Source organism: Pseudophryne corroboree, unplaced genomic scaffold (genome assembly GCF_028390025.1).
Source record: "Pseudophryne corroboree isolate aPseCor3 unplaced genomic scaffold, aPseCor3.hap2 scaffold_1143, whole genome shotgun sequence".
Classification (NCBI taxonomy): domain Eukaryota; kingdom Metazoa; phylum Chordata; class Amphibia; order Anura; family Myobatrachidae; genus Pseudophryne; species Pseudophryne corroboree.
Genome location: NW_026967768.1, coordinates 149,203 through 171,202, shown reverse-complemented (window position 1 = coordinate 171,202; position 22,000 = coordinate 149,203). Strand labels below are relative to the sequence as shown.

At 57.2% G+C, this 22,000-nt stretch overlaps 1 protein-coding gene across 1 annotated transcript in view; it reads left to right on the top strand.

Annotated features, from left to right (window-relative positions):
• Nucleotides 1-9,661: 9,661 nt before the first annotated feature.
• The window catches only part of LOC134990135 (shootin-1-like), a gene marked incomplete at its 3' end in the record, with an annotated part of 145,169 nt that continues 132,830 nt past the window's right edge, over nt 9,662-22,000 (top strand). The window contains exons 1-2 of the mRNA XM_063950650.1: nt 9,662-9,754; nt 12,807-12,867. Coding sequence (XP_063806720.1) covers nt 9,662-9,754; nt 12,807-12,867 — 154 coding nt within the window. The remainder of the gene's footprint in view (nt 9,755-12,806; nt 12,868-22,000) is intronic.

Genomic DNA, 22,000 nt, shown 5'->3' with positions numbered 1-22,000 from the left:
GAACTCCTACCCCACTCACACTCACTCAGTGCCAGACCAGGGGCACACTACCACCTGAACTCCTACCCCACTCACACTCAGTGCCAGACCACGAGCACACTACCACCTGAACTCCTACCCCACTCACACTCAGTGCCAGACCAGGGCACACTACCACCTGAACTCCTACCCCACTCACACTCAGTGCCAGACCAGGAAGCACACTACCACCTGAACTCCTACCCCACTCACACTCAGTGCCAGACCACAGAGCACACTACCACCTGAACTCCTACCCCACTCACACTCAGTGCCAGACCACAAGCACACTACCACCTGAACTCCTACCCCACTCACACTCAGTGCCAGACCAGGAGCACACTACCACCTGAACTCCTACCCCACTCACACTCAGTGCCAGACCACAAGCACACTACCACCTGAACTCCTACCCCAGTCACACTCAGTGCCAGACCACGAGCACACTACCACCTGAACTCCTACCCCACTCACACTCAGTGCCAGACCACGAGCACACTACCACCTGAACTCCTACCCCACTCACACTCAGTGCCAGACCACGAGCACACTACCACCTGAACTACTACCCCACTCACACTCAGTGCCAGACCACGAGCACACTACCACCTGAACTCCTACCCCACTCACACTCAGTGCCAGACCACGAGCACACTACCACCTGAACTCCTACCCCACTCACACTCACACTCAGTGCCAGACCACGAGCACACTACCACCTGAACTCCTACCCCACTCACACTCAGTGCCAGACCACGAGCACACTACCACCTGAACTCCTACCCCACTCACACTCAGTGCCAGACCAGGAGCACACTACCACCTGAACTCCTACCCCACTCACACTCAGTGCCAGACCACAAGCACACTACCACCTGAACTCCTACCCCACTCACACTCAGTGCCAGACCACGAGCACACTACCACCTGAACTCCTACCCCACTCACACTCAGTGCCAGACCACGAGCACACTACCACCTGAACTCCTACCCCACTCACACTCAGTGCCAGACCACGAGCACACTACCACCTGAACTCCTACCCCACTCACACTCAGTGCCAGACCACGAGCACACTACCACCTGAACTCCTACCCCACTCACACTCACACTCAGTGCCAGACCAGGAGCACACTACCACCTGAACTCCTACCCCACTCACACTCAGTGCCAGACCACAAGCACACTACCACCTGAACTCCTACCCCACTCACACTCAGTGCCAGACCACGAGCACACTACCACCTGAACTCCAACCCCACTCACACTCAGTGCCAGACCACAAGCACACTACCACCTGAACTCCTACCCCACTCACACTCACACTCAGTGCCAGACCACGAGCACACTACCACCTGAACTCCTACCCCACTCACACTCAGTGCCAGACCAGGAGCACACTACCACCTGAACTCCTACCCCACTCACACTCAGTGCCAGACCACAAGCACACTACCACCTGAACTCCTACCCCACTCACACTCAGTGCCAGACTACGAGCACACTACCACCTGAACTCCTACCCCACTCACACTCAGTGCCAGACCACAAGCACACTACCACCTGAACTCCTACCCGACTCACACTCAGTGCCAGACCACAAGCACACTACCACCTGAACTCCTACCCCACTCACACTCAGTGCCAGACCACAAGCACACTACCACCTGAACTCCTACCCCACTCACACTCACACTCAGTGCCAGACCACAAGCACACTACCACCTGAACTCCTACCCCACTCACACTTAGTGCCAGACCACAAGCACACTACCACCTGAACTCCTACCCCACTCACACTCACACTCAGTGCCAGACCACGAGCACACTACCACCTGAACTCCTACCCCACTCACACTCAGTGCCAGATCACGAGCACACTACCACCTGAACTCCTACCCCACTCACACTCAGTGCCAGACCACAAGCACACTACCACCTGAACTCCTACCCGACTCACACTCACACTCAGTGCCAGACCACAAGCACACTACCACCTGAACTCCTACCCCACTCACACTCAGTGCCAGACCACAAGCACACTACCACCTGAACTCCTACCCCACTCACACTCAGTGCCAGACCACAAGCACACTACCACCTGAACTCCTACCCCACTCACACTCAGTGCCAGACCACAAGCACACTACCACCTGAACTCCTACCCCACTCACACTCAGTGCCAGACCACAAGCACACTACCACCTGAACTCCTACCCCACTCACACTCAGTGCCAGACCACAAGCACACTACCACCTGAACTCCTACCCCACTCACACTCAGTGCCAGACCACAAGCACACTACCACCTGAACTCCTACCCCACTCACACTCAGTGCCAGACCACAAGCACACTACCACCTGAACTCCTACCCCACTCACACTCAGTGCCAGACCACAAGCACACTACCACCTGAACTCCTACCCCACTCACACTCAGTGCCAGACCACAAGCACACTACCACCTGAACTCCTACCCCACTCACACTCAGTGCCAGACCACAAGCACACTACCACCTGAACTCCTACCCCACTCACACTCAGTGCCAGACCACAAGCACACTACCACCTGAACTCCTACCCCACTCACACTCAGTGCCAGACCACAAGCACACTACCACCTGAACTCCTACCCCACTCACACTCAGTGCCAGACCACAAGAACACTACCACCTGAACTCCTACCCCACTCACACTCAGTGCCAGACCACAAGCACACTACCACCTGAACTCCTACCCCACTCACACTCGCACTCAGTGCCAGACCACGAGCACACTACCACCTGAACTCCTACCCGACTCACACTCAGTGCCAGACCACAAGCACACTACCACCTGAACTCCTACCCGACTCACACTCACACTCAGTGCCAGACCACGAGCACACTACCACCTGAACTACTACCCCACTCACACTCAGTGCCAGACCACAAGCACACTACCACCTGAACTCCTACCCCACTCACACTCAGTGCCAGACCAGGGGCACACTACCACCTGAACTCCTACCCCACTCACACTCAGTGCCAGACCAGGAGCACACTACCACCTGAACTCCTACCCCACTCACACTCACACTCAGTGCCAGACCACGAGCACACTACCACCTGAACTCCTACCCCACTCACACTCGGTGCCAGACCACGAGCACACTACCACCTGAACTCCTACCCCACTCACACTCAGTGCCAGACCACGAGCACACTACCACCTGAACTCCTACCCCACTCACACTCAGTGCCAGACCACGAGCACACTACCACCTGAACTCCTACCCCACTCACACTCTGTGCCAGACCACGAGCACACTACCACCTGAACTCCTACCCGACTCACACTCGGTGCCAGACCACGAGCACACTACCACCTGAATTCCTACCCCACTCACAGTCAGTGCCAGACCACGAGCACACTACCACCTGAACTCCTACCCGACTCACACTCACACTCAGTGCCAGACCAGGGGCGCACTACCACCTGAGCTCCTACCCGACTCGCACTCACACTCAGTGCCAGACCAGGGGCGCACTACCACCTGAGCTCCTACCCGACTCCCACTCACACTCAATGCCAGACCAGGGGCGCACTACCACCTGAGCTCCTACCCGACTCACACTCAGTGCCAGACCACGAGCACACTACCACCTGAACTCCTACCCGACTCACACTCACACTAAGTGCCAAACCAGGGGCGCACTACCACCTGAGCTCCTACCCGACTCGCACTCACACTCAGTGCCAGAACAGGGGCGCACTACCACCTGAGCTCCTACAGGGGGCACTCACACTAAGTGCCAGAACAGGGGCGCACTACCACCTGAGCTCCTACAGGGGACACTCTCACACTCGCAGTGCCAGAACAGGGGCGTACTACCACCTGCGCTCCTACAGGGGACACTCACACTCAGTGCCAGAACAGGGGCGTACTACCACCTGAGCTCCTACAGGGGGCACTCTCACACTCAGTGCCAGAACAGGGGCGTACTACCACCTGAGCTCCTACAGGGGGCACTCTCACACTCTCAGTGCCAGACCACGGGCGTACTACCACCTGCGCTCCTACAGGGGACACTCACACTCAGTGCCAGAACAGGGGCGTACTACCACCTGCGCTCCTACAGGGGGCACTCTCACACTCAGTGCCAGAACAGGGGCGTACTACCACCTGAGCTCCTACAGGGGGCACTCTCACACTCAGTGCCAGAACAGGGGCGTACTACCACCTGCGCTCCTACAGGGGGCACTCTCATACTCTCAGTGCCAGAACAGGGGCGTACTACCACCTGCGCTCCTACAGGGGGCACTCTCATACTCTCAGTGCCAGAACAGGGGTGTACTACCACCTGAGCTCCTACAGGGGGCACTCTCACACTCTCAGTGCCAGAACAGGGGCGTACTACCACCTGCGCTCCTACAGGGGGCACTCTCACACTCTCAGTGCCAGAACAGGGGCGTACTACCACCTGCGCTCCTACAGGGGACACTCACACTCAGTGCCAGGACAGGGGCGTACTACCACCTGAGCTCCTACAGGGGGCACTCTCACACTCAGTGCCAGAACAGGGGCGTACTACCACCTGCGCTCCTACAGGGGACACTCACACTCAGTGCCAGAACAGGGGCGTACTACCACCTGCGCTCCTACAGGGGGCACTCTCACACTCAGTGCCAGAACAGGGGCGTACTACCACCTGCGCTCCTACAGGGGGCACTCTCACACTCAGTGCCAGAACAGGGGCGTACTACCACCTGCGCTCCTACAGGGGGCACTCTCACACTCAGTGCCAGAACAGGGGCGTACTACCACCTGAGCTCCTACAGGGGGCACTCTCACACTCAGTGCCAGAACAGGGGCGTACTACCACCTGCGCTCCTACAGGGGGCACTCTCACACTCAGTGCCAGAACAGGGGCGTACTACCACCTGCGCTCCTACAGGGGGCACTCTCACACTCAGTGCCAGAACAGGGGCGTACTACCACCTGAGCTCCTACAGGGGGCACTCTCACACTCAGTGCCAGAACAGGGGCGTACTACCATCTGAGCTCCAAGAGGGGGCACTCATACTCGCAGTCCCAAAACACCAGAGCACTAACACCAGCTACTACTGGGGGCGCTCTCACAGTCCCAGAACCATTGTCAGGTGGGCTTTTCCCAGCCCTGCTCCTCTGTTCCCCGGCATTCTACACATGTTCTCCTGCTCTGTTCTGGCCCCAGCAGTGATGTAGCGGTCTCTGACCATGACGTGTGGTGGGACACGTTCTGCTTTGCTGTGGCCTCGGCAGTGATGTAGCGGTATCTGACCATGACGTGTGGTGGGACATGCTCTGCTCTGTTCTGGCCCCGGCAGTGATGTAGTGGTCTCTGACCATGACATGTGGTGGGACACGCTCTGCTCTGTTCTGGCCCCGGCAGTGATGTAGTGGTCTCTGACCATGACATGTGGTGGGACACGTTCTGCTCTGTTGTTGCCCCGGCAGTGATGTTCCGGTCTCTAACCATGATGTGTGGAGGGAGACGCTCTGCTCTGTTGTGGCCCCGGCAGTGATGTTCCGGTCTCTGACCATGACGTGGTGTGACACGCTCTGCTCTGTTGTGGCCCCGGCAGTGATGTTCCGGTCTCTGACCATGATGTGTGGTGGGACACGCTCTGCTCTGTTGTGGCCCCGGCAGTGATATTCCGGTCTCTGACCATGACATGTGGAACACGCTCTGCTCTGTTGTGGCCCTGTCAGTGATGTTCCGGTCTCTGACCATGACGTGGTGTGACACGTTCTGCTCTGTTGTGGCCCCGGCAGTGATGTTCCGGTCTCTGACCATGACGTGTGGTGGGACGCGTTCTGCTCTGTTGTGGCCCCGGCAGTGATGTTCCGGTCTCTGACCATGACGTGTGGTGGGACACGTTCTGCTTTGTTGTGGCCTCGGCAGTGATGTAGTGGTATCTGACCATGACGTGTGGTGGGACACGCTCTGCTCTGTTCTGGCCCCGGCAGTGATGTTCCGGTCTCTGACCATGACATGTGGTGGGACACGCTCTGCTCTGTTGTGGCCCCGGCAGTGATGTTCCGGTCTCTGACCACGACGTGTGGTGGGACACGTTCTGCTCTGTTGTGGCCCCGGCAGCGATGTTCTGGTCTTTGACAATGACGGGTGCTGGGACACTTTCTTCTCTGTTGTGGCCCCGGCAGTGATGTTCCGGTCTCTGACCATGACATGTGGTGGGACACGTTCTGGTCTGTTCTGGCCCTGGCAGTGATGTAGCGGTCTCTGACCATGACGTGTGGTGGGCACGTTCTGCTCTGTACTGGCCTGGCAGTGAAGTTGCGGTCTCTGACCATGACATGTAGTGGGACACGTTCTGCTCTGTACTGGCCCCGCAGTGATGTAGCGGTCTCTGACCATCACATGTGGAGGGACACGTTCTGCTCTGTACTGGCCACGGCAGTGATGTTCCGGTCTCTGACCACGACGTGTGGTGGGACACGCTCTGCTCTGTTGTGGCCCCGGCAGCGATGTTCTGGCCTCTGACTATGACGGGTGCTGGGACACTTTCTGCTCTGTTGTGGCCCCGGCAGTGATGTAGTGGTCTCTGACCATGACATGTGGTGGGACACGTTCTGCTCTGTTGTGGCCCCAGCAGTGATGTTCTGGTGTATGACCATGACATGTGGTGGGACACGTTCTGCTCTGTTTTGACCCGGCAGTGATGTAGCGGTCTCTGACCATGACATGTGGTGGGACACGTTCTGCTCTGTTGTTGCCCCGGCAGTGATGTTCCGGTCTCTAACCATGATGTGTGGTGGGACACGCTCTGCTCTGGCCCCGGCAGTGATGTTCCGGTCTCTGACCATGACATGTGGTGGGACACGTTCTGCTCTGTTGTTGACTCGGCAGTGATGTTCCGGTGTCTGACCATGGCATGTGGTGGGACACGTTCTGCTCTGTTGTGGCCCCAGCAGTGATGTAGCGGTCTCTGACCATGACATGTGGTGGGACACGTTCTGCTCTATTGTGGCCCCGGCAGTGATGTTCCGGTCTCTGACCATGACATGTGGTGGGACACGTTCTGCTCTGTTCTGGCCCTGGCAGTGATGTAGCGGTCTCTGACTATGACGTGTGCTGTGACACGTTCTGCTCTGTTCTTGCCCTGGCAGTGATGTTCCGGTCTCTGACCATGACATGTGGTGGGACACGTTCTGCTCTGTACTGGCCCGGCAGTGATGTTGCGGTCTCTGACCATGACATGTGGTGGGACACGTTCTGCTCTGTACTGGCCCGGCAGTGATGTTCCGGTGTCTGACCATGGCATGTGGTGGGACACGTTCTGCTCTGTTGTGGCCCCGGCAGTGATGTTCCGGTCTCTGACCATGACATGTGGTGGGACACGTTCTGCTCTGTTCTGGCCCTGGCAGTGATGTAGCGGTCTCTGACTATGACGTGTGCTGTGACACGTTCTGCTCTGTTCTTGCCCTGGCAGTGATGTTCCGGTCTCTGACCATGACATGTGGTGGGACACGTTCTGCTCTGTACTGGCCCGGCAGTGATGTTGCGGTCTCTGACCATGACATGTGGTGGGACACGTTCTGCTCTGTACTGGCCCGGCAGTGATGTTCCGGTCTCTGACCATGACATGTGGTGGGACACGTTCTGCTCTGTTGTGGCCCCGGCAGTGATGTTCCGGTCTCTGACCATGACATGTGGTGGGACACGTTCTGCTCTATTGTGGCCCCGGCAGTGATGTTCCGGTCTCTGACCATGACATGTGGTGGGACACGTTCTGCTCTGTTGTGGCCCCTGAAGTGATGTTCCGGTCTCTGACCATGACATGTGGTGGGACACGTTCTGCTCTGTTGTGGCCCCGGCAGTGATGTTCCGGTCTCTGACCATGGCATGTGGTGGGACACGTTCTGCTCTGTTGTGGCCCCGGCAGTGATGTTCCGGTGTCTGACCATGACATGTGGTGGGACACGTTATGCTCTATTGTGGCCCCGGCAGTGATGTTCCGGTCTCTGACCATGACATGTGGTGGGACACGTTCTGCTCTGTTGTGGCCCCGGCAGTGATGTTCCGGTCTCTGACCATGGCATGTGGTGGGACACGTTCTGCTCTGTTGTGGCCCCGGCAGTGATGTTCCGGTGTCTGACCATGACATGTGGTGGGACACGTTCTGCTCTGTTGTGGCCCCTGCAGTGATGTTCCGGTCTCTGACCGTGACCTGTGGTGGGACACGTTCTGCTCTGTTGTTGCCCCGGCAGTGATGTTGCGGTCTCTAACCATAATGTGTGGTGTGACATGTTCTGCTCTGTTGTGGCCCCCGGCAGTGATGTAGTGGTCTCTGACCGTGACGTATGCTGGGACACGTTCTGCTCTGTTCTGGCCCCGGCAGTGATGTTCCGGTCTCTGACCATGACGTGTGGTGTGACATGTTCTGCTCTGTTGTGGCCCCCGGCAGTGATGTAGTGGTCTCTGACCGTGACGTATGCTGGGACACATTCTGCTCTGTTCTGGCCCGGCAGTGATGTAGCATTCTCTGACTATTACATGTGGAGTGACACGTTCTGTTCTGGCCACGGCAGTGATTTTCCGGTCTCTGACCACGACGTGTGGTGGGACACGTTCTGCTCTGTTGTGGCCCCTGCAGCGATGTTCCGGTCTCTGACTATGACGGGTGATGGGACACTTTCTGCTCTGTTCTGGCCCCAGCAGTGATGTAGCGGTCTCTGACCATGACATGTGGTGAGACACGTTCTGCTCTGTTGTGGCCCCGGCAGTGATGTTCCGGTGTCTGACCATGACATGTGGTGGGACACGTTCTGCTTTGTTGTTGCCCCGGCAGTGATGTTCCGGTCTCTAACCATGATGTGTGGTGGGACACGCTCTGCTCTGGCCCCGGCAGTGATGTTCCGGTCTCTGACCATGACATGTGGTGGGACACGTTCTGCTCTGTTATTGCCTCGGCAGTGATGTTCCTGTCTCTGACCATGACGTGTGGTGGGACACGTTCTGCTCTGTACTGGCCCCGGCAGTGATGTAGCGGTCTCTGACCATGACGTTTGGTGGGACACATTCTGCTTTGTTCTGGCCCTGGCAGTGATGTAGCATTCTCTGACCATTACATGTGGTGGGACACGTTTTGCTCTGTTGTGGCCCCGGCAGTGATGTTCCGGTCCCTGACCATGACGTGTGGTGGGACACGTTCTGCTCTCTTCTGGGGTCGGCAGTGATGTAGCAGTATCTGACATGACGTGTGCTGGAACACGTTCTGCACTGTTGTGGCCCCAGCAGTGATGTTCCGGTCTCTGACCATGACATGTGGGGCACGTTCTGCTCTGTTCTTGCCCTGGCAGTAATGTTCCGGTCTCTGACCATGACATGTGGTGGGACACGTTCTGCTCTATTGTGGCCCCGGCAGTGATGTTCCGGTCTCTGACCATGACATGTGGTGGGACACGTTCTGCTCTGTTGTGGCCCCGGCAGTGATGTTCCGGTGTCTGACCATGACATGTGGTGGGACACGTTCTGCTCTGTTTTGGCCCCTGCAGTGATGTTCCGGTCTCTGACCATGACGTGTGGTGGGACACGTTCTGCTCTGTTGTTGCCCCGGCAGTGATGTTCCGGTCTGTAACCATGATGTGTGGTGTGACATGTTCTGCTCTGTTGTGGCCCCCGGCAGTGATGTAGTGGTCTCTGACCGTGATGTATGCTGGGACACGTTCTGCTCTGTTCTGGCCCCGGCAGTAATGTTCCGGTCTCTGACTATGACGTGTGGTGGGACACGTTCTGCTTTGTCCTGGCCCCGGCAGTGATGTTCCGGTCTCTGACCATGACGTGTGGTGTGACATGTTCTGCTCTGTTGTGGCCCCCGGCAGTGATGTAGTGGTCTCTGACCATGACGTATGCTGGGACACATTCTGCTCTGTTCTGGCTTGGCAGTGATGTACATTACCTGCCCCAATAACATCACTGCCCCGGCCCCATCCATCTGCCGCATTACATTACCTGCCCCAATAACATCACTGCCCCGGCCCCATCCATCTGCCGCATTACATTACCTGCCCCAATAACATCACTGCCCCGGCCCCATCCATCTGCCGCATTACATTACCTGCCCCAATAACATCACTGCCCCAATAAAATCACTGCCCCGGCCCCATCCATCTGCCGCATTACATTACCTGCCCCAATAACATCACTGCCCCGGCCCCATCCATCTGCCGCATTACATTACCTGCCCCAATAACATCACTGCCCCGGCCCCATCCATCTGCCGCATTACATTACCTGCCCCAATAACATCACTGCCCCGGCCCCATCCATCTGCCGCATTACATTACCTGCCCCAATAACATCACTGCCCCGGACCCCAGTCCCATCCATGTGCCGCATTACATTACCTGCTCCAATAACATCACTGCCCCGGACCCCAGCCCCACCCATGTGCCGCATTACAATATTTGCACAAGATACCTGCCCCAATTACATTACTGCCCCGGACCCCAGACCCATCCATGTGCCGCATTACAATACCTGCACTAGATACCTGCCCCAATAACATCACTGCCACGGAACCAAGACCCATCCATGTGCCGCATTACATTACCTGCACCAGATACCTGCCCCAATAACATTACTGCCCCACACCCCAGCCCCATCCATGTGCCGCATTACAATACCTGCACTAGATACCTGCCCCAATAACATCACTGCCCCGGACCCCAGACCCATCCATGTGCCGCATTACATTACCTGCACCAGATACCTGCTCCAATATCATCACTGCTCCGGACCCCAGTCCCATCCATGTGCCGCATTACATTACCTGCACCAGATACCTGCCCCAATAACATCACTGCCCCGGACCCCAGCCCCACCCATGTGCCGCATTACATTACCTGCACCAGATACCTGCTCCAATATCATCACTGCTCCGGACCCCAGTCCCATCCATGTGCCGCATTACATTACCTGCACCAGATACCTGCTCCAATAACATCACTGCCCCGGACCCCAGCCCCATCCATGTGCCGCATTACAATATTTGCACCAGATACCTGCCCCAATAACATTACTGCCCCGGACCCCAGACCCATCCATGTGCCGCATTACAATACCTGCACTAGATACCTGCCCCAATAACATCACTGCCCCGGACCCCAGACCCATCCATGTGCCGCATTACATTACCTGCACCAGATACCTGCCCCAATAACATTACTGCCCCACACCCCAGCCCCATCCATGTGCCGCATTACAATACCTGCACTAGATACCTGCCCCAATAACATCACTGCCCCGGACCCCAGACCCATCCATGTGCCGCATTACATTACCTGCACCAGATACCTGCTCCAATAACATCACTGCCCCGGACCACAGCCCCATCCATGTGCCGCATTACAATACCTGCACCAGATACCTGCCCCAATAACATTACTGCCCCAGCCCCATCCATGTGCCGCATTATATTACCTGCACCAGATACCTGCCCCAATAACATTACTGTCCCGGACCCCAGCCCCATCCATGTGCCGCATTACAATATTTGCACCAGATACCTGCCCCAATAACATTACTGCCCAGCCCCCAGCCCCATCAATGTGCCGCATTACAGTACCTGCACCAGATACCTGCCCCAATAACATCACTGTCCCTGACCCCAGCCCCATCCTTGTGCCGCATTACATTACCTGCACCAGATACCTGCCCCAATAACATTACTGTCCCTGACCCAAGCCCCATCCATATGCCGCATTACAGTACCTGCCCCAATAACATCACTGCCCCGTCCCCCAGCCTCATCCATGTACCGCATTACATTACCTGCACCAGATACCTGCCCCAATAACATGACTGCCCCAGACCAAAGCCCCATCCATGTGCCGCATTACATTACCTGCACCAGATACCTGCCCCAATAACATTACTGCCCCGGACCACAGACCCATCCATGTGCCGCATTACATTACCTGCACCAGATACCTGCCCCAATAACATCACTGTCCCTGACCCCAGCCCCATCCATGTGCCGCATTATAGTACCTGCACCAGATACCTGCCCCAATAACATCACTGTCCCTGACTCCAGCCCCATCCATGTGCCGCATTACAGTACCTGCACCAGATACCTGCCCCAATAACATCACTGTCCCTGACCCCAGCCCATTCATGTGCCGCATTACAGTACCTACACCAGATATCTGCCCCAATAACATCACTGTCCCTGACCCCAGCCCCATCCATGTGCCGCATTACATTACCTGCCCCAATAACATCACTGCCCCAATAACATCACTACCCCTGACCCCAGCCCCATCCATGTGCCGCATTACAATACCTGCACCAGAAACCTGCCCCAATAACATTACTGTCCCTGACCCCAGCCCCATCCATGTGCCGCATTACAATACCTGCACCAGATACCTGCCCCAATAACATTACTGCCCCGGACCACAGTCCCATCTATGTGCCGCATTACAATACCTGCACCAGATACCTGCCCCAATAACATTACTGCCCCGGACCACAGTCCCATCTATGTGCCGCATTACAATACCTGCACCAGATACCTGCCCCAATAACATTACTGCCCCGGACCCCAGACCCATCCATGTGCCGCATTACAGTACCTGCACCAGATACCTGCCCCAATGACATTACTGCCCCGGACCACAGTCCCATCTATGTGCCGCATTACAATACCTGCACCAGATACCTGCCCCAATAACATTACTGCCCCGGACCCCAGCCTAATCCATGTCGCTTATTGTGTTTTTCTCTTTTTCCTGATAGTACGACAAGGTCAGGCAGCAGCGCGATGAGGCCGTCAGAAGGTTGGAAGAGTTCAATAAAAGTAAGTTGTGTCTTATCCCATGTTATCTGTGATTATACGCCTGGCTCCCCCCCGCACATCGTGCCGCACACAGTACTGCTGTCTGTACCCCATGATCACTGTGCCTGCCAGGGAGAGTGCTGTCTGTACCCCATGATCGCCGTGTGGCCTGCCAGGGAGAGTGCTGTCTGTACCCCATGATCGCCGTGTGTTCTGCCAGGGAGAGTGCTGTCTGTACCCCATGATCGCTGTGTGCCTGCCAGGGAGAGTGCTGTCTGTACCCCATGATCGCTGTGTGCCTGCCAGGGAGAGTGCTGTCTGTACCCCATGATCGCTGTGTGTTCTGCCAGGGAGAGTGCTGTCTGTACCCCATGATCGCCGTGTGGCCTGCCAGGGAGAGTGCTGTCTGTACCCCATGATCGCCGTGTGTTCTGCCAGGGAGAGTGCTGTCCGTACCCCATGATCGCTGTGTGCCTGCCAGGGAGAGTGCTGTCTGTACCCCATGATCGCTGTGTGTTCTGCCAGGGAGAGTGCTGTCTGTACCCCATGATCGCCGTGTGGCCTGCCAGGGAGAGTGCTGTCTGTACCCCATGATCGCCGTGTGTTCTGCCAGGGAGAGTGCTGTCTGTACCCCATGATCGCTGTGTGCCTGCCAGGGAGAGTGCTGTCTGTACCCCATGATCGCCGTGTCACCTGCCAGGGAGAGTGCTCTCTGTACCCCATGATCGCCGTGTAGCCTGCCAGGGAGAGTGCTGTCTGTACCCCATGTTCACCGTGTGCCTGCCAGGGAGAGTGCTGTCTGTACCCCATGATCGCCGTGTGTTCTGCCAGGGAGAGTGCTGTCTGTACCCCATGATCGCCGTGTGTTCTGCCAGGGAGAGTGCTGTCTGTACCCCATGATCGCTGTGTGCCTGCCAGGGAGAGTGCTGTCTGTACCCCATGATCGCCGTGTGTTCTGCCAGGGAGAGTGCTGTCTGTACCCCATGATCGCCGTGTGTTCTGCCAGGGAGAGTGCTGTCTGTACCCCATGATCGCAGTGTGGCCTGCCAGGGAGAGTGCTGTCTGTACCCCATGATCGCTGTGTGCCTGCCAGGGAGAGTGCTGTCTGTACCCCATGATCGCCGTGTGGCCTGCCAGGGAGAGTGCTGTCTGTACCCCATGATCGCCGTGTGGCCTGCCAGGGAGAGTGCTGTCTGTACCTCATGATCGCCGTGTGGCCTGCCAGGGAGAGTGCTGTCTGTACCCCATGATCGCCGTGTGTTCTGCCAGGGAGAGTGCTGTCTGTACCCCATGATCGCTGTGTGCCTGCCAGGGAGAGTGCTGTCTGTACCCCATGATCGCCGTGTCACCTGCCAGGGAGAGTGCTCTCTGTACCCCATGATCGCCGTGTAGCCTGCCAGGGAGAGTGCTGTCTGTACCCCATGTTCACCGTGTGCCTGCCAGGGAGAGTGCTGTCTGTACCCCATGATCGCCGTGTCACCTGCCAGGGAGATTGCTGTCTGTACCCCATGATCGCCGTGTCACTTGCCAGGGAGAGTGCTGTCTGTACCCCATGATCGCCGTGTCACCTGCCAGGGAGAGTGCTGTCTGTACCCCATGATCACCGTGTGTTCTGCCAGGGAGAGTGCTGTCTGTACCCCATGATCACCGTGTGCCTGCCAGGGAGAGTGCTGTCTGTATCCCATGATCGCCGTGTCACCTGCCAGGGAGAGTGCTGTCTGTACCCCATGATCGCCGTGTGTTCTGCCAGGGAGAGTGCTGTCTGTACCCCATGATCACCGTGTGCCTGCCAGGGAGAGTGCTCTCTGTACCCCATAATCGCTGTGTCACCTGCCAGGGAGAGTGCTCTCTGTACCCCATGATCACTGTGTCACCTGCCAGGGAGAGTGCTGTCTGTACCCCATGATCACCGTGTGTTCTGCCAGGGAGAGTGCTGTCTGTACCCCATGATCGCCGTGTGTTCTGCCAGGGAGAGTGCTGTCTGTACCCCATGATCACCGTGTGTTCTGCCAGGGAGAGTGCTGTCTGTACCCCATGATCACCGTGTGTTCTGCCAGGGAGAGTGCTGTCTGTACCCCATGATCACCGTGTCACCTGCCAGGGAGAGTGCTGTCTGTACCCCATGATCACCGTGTCACCTGCCAGGGAGAGTGCTGTCTGTACCCCATGATCACCGTGTGCTCTGCCAGGGAGAGTGCTGTCTGTACCCCATAATCGCTGTGTCACCTGCCAGGGAGAGTGCTGTCTGTACCCCATGATCGCTGTGTCACCTGCCAGGGAGAGTACTGTCTGTACCCCATGATCGCCGTGTGGCCTGCCAGGGAGAGTGCTGTCTGTACCCCATGATCGCCGTGTAGCCTGCCAGGGAGAGTGCTGTCTGTACCCCATGATCACCGTGTGCTCTGCCAGGGAGAGTGCTGTCTGTACCCCATAATCACTGTGTCACCTGCCAGGGAGAGTGCTGTCTGTACCCCATGATCACCGTGTCACCTGCCAGGGAGAGTGCTGTCTGTACCCCATGATCGCCGTGTGGCCTGCCAGGGAGAGTGCTGTCTGTACCCCATGATCGCCGTGTAGCCTGCCAGGGAGAGTGCTGTCTGTACGCCATGATCACCGTGTCACCTGCCAGGGAGAGTGCTGTCTGTACCCCATGATCGCCGTGTGTTCTGCCAGGGAGAGTGCTGTCTGTACCCCATGATAAATGTGACCTGTGCTGTCTGATCTGTTTGTTCTGCTGTCCGTCACATACCTATCTCCGCGTTACATGTGCTGCGCTCGGCACAGGTTACTATTCCCATATATATCGCTCCCCAGTCTCACAGCGCCTGCAGTATATCGCTCCCCAGTCTCACAGCGCCTGCAGTATATCGCTCCCCAGTCTCACAGCGCCTGCAGTATATCGCTCCCCAGTCTCACAGCGCCTGCAGTATATCACTCCCCAGTCTCACAGCGCCAGCAGTATATCGCTCCCCAGTCTCACAGCGCCTGCAGTATATCGCTCCCCAGTCTCTCAGCTCCTGCAGCATATCGCTCCCCAGTCTCACAGTGCCTGCAGTATATCGCTCCTCAGTCTCACAGTGCCTGCAGTATATCGCTCCCTAGTCTCACAGCGCCTGCAGTATATTGCTCACCAGTCTCACAGTGCCTGCAGTATATCGCTCCCCAGTCTCACAGCGCCTGCAGTATATCTCTCCCCAGTCTCACAGCGCCTGCAGTATATCGCTCCCCAGTCTCTCAGCGCCTGCAGTATATCGCTCCCCAGTCTCACAGTGCCTGCAGTATATCGCTCCCCAGTCTCACAGCGCCTGCAGTATATTGCTCCCTAGTCTCACAGCGCCTGCAGTATATCGCTCCCCAGTCTCTCAGCGCCTGCAGTATATCGCTCCCTAGTCTCACAGCGCCTGCAGTATATCGCTCCCCAGTCTCTCAGCGCCTGCAGTATATCGCTCCCTAGTCTCACAGCGCCTGCAGTATATCACTCCCCAGTCTCTCAGCGCCTGCAGTATATCGCTCCCTAGTCTCACAGCGCCTGCAGTATATCGCTCCCCAGTCTCACATTGCCTGCAGTATATCGCTCCCCAGTCTCACAGCGCCTGCAGTATATCTCTCCCCAGTCTCACAGCGCCTGCAGTATATCGCTCCCCAGTCTCTCAGCGCCTACAGTATATCGCTCCCCAGTCTCACAGTGCCTGCAGTATATCGCTCCCCAGTCTCACAGCGCCTGCAATATATTGCTCCCTAGTCTCACAGCGCCTGCAGTATATCGCTCCCCAGTCTCTCAGCGCCTGCAGTATATCGCTCCCCAGTCTCACAGCGCCTGCAGTATATCTCTCCCCAGTCTCACAGCGCCTGCAGTATATCGCTCCCCAGTCTCACATTGCCTGCAGTATATCGCTCCCCAGTCTCACAGCGCCTGCAGTATATCTCTCCCCAGTCTCACAGCGCCTGCAGTATATCGCTCCCCAGTCTCTCAGCGCCTACAGTATATCGCTCCCCAGTCTCACAGTGCCTGCAGTATATCGCTCCCCAGTCTCACAGCGCCTGCAGTATATTGCTCCCTAGTCTCACAGCGCCTGCAGTATATCGCTCCCCAGTCTCTCAGCGCCTGCAGTATATCGCTCCCCAGTCTCACAGCGCCTGCAGTATATCTCTCCCCAGTCTCACAGCGCCTGCAGTATATCGCTCCCCAGTCTCACAGCGCCTGCAGTATATCGCTCCCCAGTCTCACAGCGCCTGCAGTATATCTCTCCCCAGTCTCACAGCGCCTGCAGTATATCGCTCCCCAGTCTCACAGTGCCTGCAGTATATCGCTCCCCAGTCTTGCAGCGCCTGCAGTATATCGCTCCCCAGTCTCACAGCGCCTGCAGTATATCTCTCCCCAGTTTCACAGCGCCTGCAGTATATCTCTCCCCAGTCTCACAGCGCCTGCAGTATATCGCTCCCCAGTCTCACAGTGCCTGCAGTATATCTCTCCCCAGTCTCACAGCGCCTGCAGTATATCTCTCCCCAGTCTCACAGCGCCTGCAGTATATCGCTCCCCAGTCTCTCAGCACCTGCAGTATATCGCTCCCCATTGTCACAACGCCTGCAGTATATCGCTCCCCAGTCTCACAGCGCCTGCAGTATATCGCTCCCCAGTCTCACGGCGCCTGCAGTATATCGCCCCCCAGTCTCACGGCGCCTGCAGTATATCGCTCCCCAGTCTCACAGCGCCTACAGTATATCGCTCCCCAGTCTCACAGCGCCTGCAGTATATCGCTCCCCAGTCTCACGGCGCCTGCAGTATATCGCTCCCCAGTCTCACGGCGCCTGCAGTATATCGCTCCCCAGTCTCACGGCGCCTGCAGTATATCGCCCCCCCAGTCTCACGGCGCCTGCAGTATATCACTCCCCTGTCTCACGGCGCCTGCAGTATATCTCTCCCCAGTCTCACAGCGCCTGCAGTATATCTCTCCCCAGTCTCACAGCGCCTGCAGTATATCGCTCCCCAGTCTCATAGAGCCTGCAGTATATCGCTCCCCAGTCTCACCGCGCCTGCAGTATATCGCTCCCCAGTGTCACAGCGCCTGCAGTATATCGCTCCCTAGTCTCACAGCGCCTGCAGTATATCTCTCCCCAGTCTCACAGCGCCTGCAGTATATCTCTCCCCAGTCTCACAGCGCCTGCAGTATATCTCTCCCCAGTCTCACAGCGCCTGCAGTATATCGCTCCCCAGTCTCACAGCGCCTGCAGTATATCGCTCCCCAGTCTCACGGCGCCTGCAGTATATCGCCCCCCAGTCTCACGGCGCCTGCAGTATATCGCTCCCCAGTGTCACAGTGCCTGCAGTATATCGCTCCCCAGTCTCACAGCGCCTGCAGTATATCGCTCCCCAGTCTCACAGCGCCTGCAGTATATCTCTCCCCAGTCTCACAGCGCCTGCAGTATATCGCTCCCCAGTCTCACAGCGCCTGCAGTATATCGCTCCCCAGTCTCACAGCGCCTGCAGTATATCTCTCCCCAGTCTCACAGCGCCTGCAGTATATCGCTCCCCAGTCTCACAGCGCCTGCAGTATATCGCTCCCCAGTCTCACAGCGCCTGCAGTATATCGCTCCCCAGTCTCACAGCGCCTGCAGTATATCGCTCCCCAGTCTCACAGCCTCTGCAGTATATCGCTCCCCAGTCTCACAGCGCCTGCAGTATATCGCTCCCCAGTCTCACAGCCTCTGCAGTATATCGCTCCCCAGTCTCACAGCGCCTGCAGTATATTGCTCCCCAGTCTCACAGTGCCTGCAGTATATCGCTCCCCAGTCTCACTGCGCCTGCAGTATATCGCTCCCCAGTCTCACAGCGCCTGCAGTATATCGCTCCCCAGTCTCACAGCGCCTGCAGTATATCGCTCCCCAGTCTCACTGCGCCTGCAGTATATATCTTCCCAGTCTCACAGCGCCTGCAGTATATCGCTCCCCAATCTCACAGCGCCTGCAGTATATCGCTCCCCAGTCTCACAGCGCCTGCAGTATATCGCTCCCCAGTCTCACAGCGCCTGCAGTATATCGCTCACCAGTCTCACCGCGCCTGCAGTATATCGCTCCTCAGTCTCACAGTGCCTGCAGTATATCGCTCCCCAGTCTCTCAGCGCCTGCAGTATATCGCTCCCTAGTCTCACAGCGCCTGCAGTATATCGTTCCCCAGTCTCACAGCGACTGCAGTATATCGCTCCCCAGTCTCACAGCGCCTGCAGTATATCGCTCCCCAGTCTCACAGCGCCTGCAGTATATCGCTCCCTAGTCTCATAGAGCCTGCAGTATAACTCTCCCCAGTCTCACAGCGCCTGCAGCATATCGCTCCCCAGTCTCTCAGCGCCTGCAGTATATCGCTCCCCAGTCTCTCAGTGCCTGCAGTGTATCGCTCCCTAGTCTCACAGCGCCTGCAGTATATCGCTCCCCAGTCTCACAGCGCCTGCAGTATATCGCTCCCCAGTCTCACAGCGCCTGCAGTATATCGCTCCCCAGTCTCACAGCGCCTGCAGTATATCGCTCCCCAGTCTCACAGTGCCTGCAGTATATCGCTCCCCAGTCTCACAGCGCCTGCAGTATATCGCTCCCCAGTCTCACAGCGCCTGCAGTATATCGCTCCCCAGTCTCACAGCGCCTGCAGTATATCTCTCCCCAGTCTCACAACGCCTGCAGTATATCGCTCCCCAGCCTCTCAGCGCCTGCAGTATATCGCTCCCTAGTCTCACAGCGCCTGCAGTATATCGCTCCCCAGTCTCACAGCGACTGCAGTATATCGCTCCCTAGTCTCATAGAGCCTGCAGTATATCGCTCCCCAGTCTCACAGCGCCTGCAGTATATCGCTCCCCAGTCTCACAGCGCCTGCAGTATATCGCTCCCCAGTCTCACAGCGCCTGCAGTATATCGCTCCCTAGTCTCACAGCGCCTGCAGTATATCGCTCCCTAGTCTCACAGTACCTGCAGTATATCGCTCCCTTCTCTCATAGAGCCTGCAGTATATCGCTCCCCAGTCTCACAGCGTCTGCAGCATATCGCTCCCCAGTCTCTCAGCGCCTGCAGTATATCGCTCCCCAGTCTCACAGCTCCTGCAGTATATCGCTCCCTAGTCTCACAGCCTCTGCAGTATATCGCTCCCCAGTCTCACAGCGCCCGCAGTATATCGCTCCCCATTCTCACAGCGCCTGCAGTATATCGCTCCCCAGTCTCTCAGCGTCTGCAGTATATCGCTCCCTAGTCTCACAGCGTCTGCAGTATATCGCTCCCCAGTCTCTCAGCGTCTGCAGTATATCGCTCCCTAATCTCACAGCGTCTGCAGTATATCGCTCCCCAGTCTCACAGCGCCTGCAGTATATCGCTCCCCAGTCTCACAGCGCCTGCAGTATATCGCTCCCCAGTCTCACAGCGCCTGCAGTATATCGCTCCCCAGTCTTACCGCGCCTGCAGTATATCGCTCCTCAGTCTCTCAGCGCCTGCAGTATATCGCTCCCTAGTCTCACAGCGCCTGCAGTATATCGCTCCCCAGTCTCACAGCGCCTGCAGTATATCGCTCCCCAGTCTCACAGCGCCTGCAGTATATCGCTCCCCAGTCTCACAGCGCCTGCAGTATATCGCTCCCCAGTCTCACAGCGCCTGCAGTATATCGCTCCCCAGTCTCACCGCGCCTGCAGTATATCGCTCCACAGTCTCTCAGCGCCTGCAGTATATCGCTCCCTAGTCTCACAGCGCCTGCAGTATATCGCTCCCCAGTCTCACCGCGCCTGCAGTATATCGCTCCACAGTCTCTCAGCGCCTGCAGTATATCGCTCCCTAGTCTCACAGCGCCTGCAGTATATCGCTCCCCAGTCTCACAGCGCCTGCAGTATATCGCTCCCCAGTCTCACAGCGACTGCAGTATATCGCTCCCTAGTCTCATAGAGCCTGCAGTATATCGCTCCCCAGTCTCACAGCGCCTGCAGTATATCGCTCCCCAGTCTCACAGCGACTGCAGTATATCGCTCCCCAGTCTCACAGCGCCTGCAGTATATCGCTCCCTAGTCTCATAGAGCCTGCAGTATAACTCTCCCCAGTCTCACAGCGCCTGCAGCATATCGCTCCCCAGTCTCTCAGCGCCTGCAGTATATCGCTCACCAGTCTCACCGCGCCTGCAGTATATCGCTCACCAGTCTCACCGCGCCTGCAGTATATCGCTCCTCAGTCTCTCAGCGCCTGCAGTATATCGCTCCCTAGTCTCACAGCGCCTGCAGTATATCGCTCCCCAGTCTCACAGCGACTGCAGTTTATCGCTCCCCAGTCTCACAGCGCCTGCAGTATATCGCTCCCTAGTCTCATAGAGCCTGCAGTATAACTCTCCCCAGTCTCACAGCGCCTGCACCATATCGCTCCCCAGTCTCTCAGCGCCTGCAGTATATCGCTCCCCAGTCTCTCAGTGCCTGCAGTGTATCGCTCCCTAGTCTCACAGCGCCTGCAGTATATCGCTCCCCAGTCTCACAGCGCCTGCAGTATATCGCTCCCCAGTCTCACAGCGCCTGCAGTATATCACTCCCCAGTCTCACAGCGCCTGCAGTATATCGCTCCCCAGTCTCACAGCGCCTGCAGTATATCGCTCCCCAGTCTCACAGTGCCTGCAGTATATCGCTCCCCAGTCTCACAGCGCCTGCAGTATATCGCTCCCCAGTCTCACAGCGCCTGCAGTATATCGCTCCCCAGTCTCACAGCGCCTGCAGTATATCGCTCCCCAGTCTCACAGCGCCTGCAGTATATCTCTCCCCAGTCTCACAACACCTGCAGTATATCGCTCCCCAGCCTCTCAGCGCCTGCAGTATATCGCTCCCTAGTCTCACAGCGCCTGCAGTATATCGCTTCCCAGTCTCACAGCGACTGCAGTATATCGCTCCCTAGTCTCATAGAGCCTGCAGTATATCGCTCCCCAGTCTCACAGCGCCTGCAGTATATCGCTCCCCAGTCTCACAGCGCCTGCAGTATATCGCTCCCCAGTCTCACAGCGCCTGCAGTATATCGCTCCCTAGTCTCACAGCGCCTGCAGTATATCGCTCCCTAGTCTCACAGTACCTGCAGTATATCGCTCCCTAGTCTCATAGAGCCTGCAGTATATCGCTCCCCAGTCTCACAGCGTCTGCAGCATATCGCTCCCCAGTCT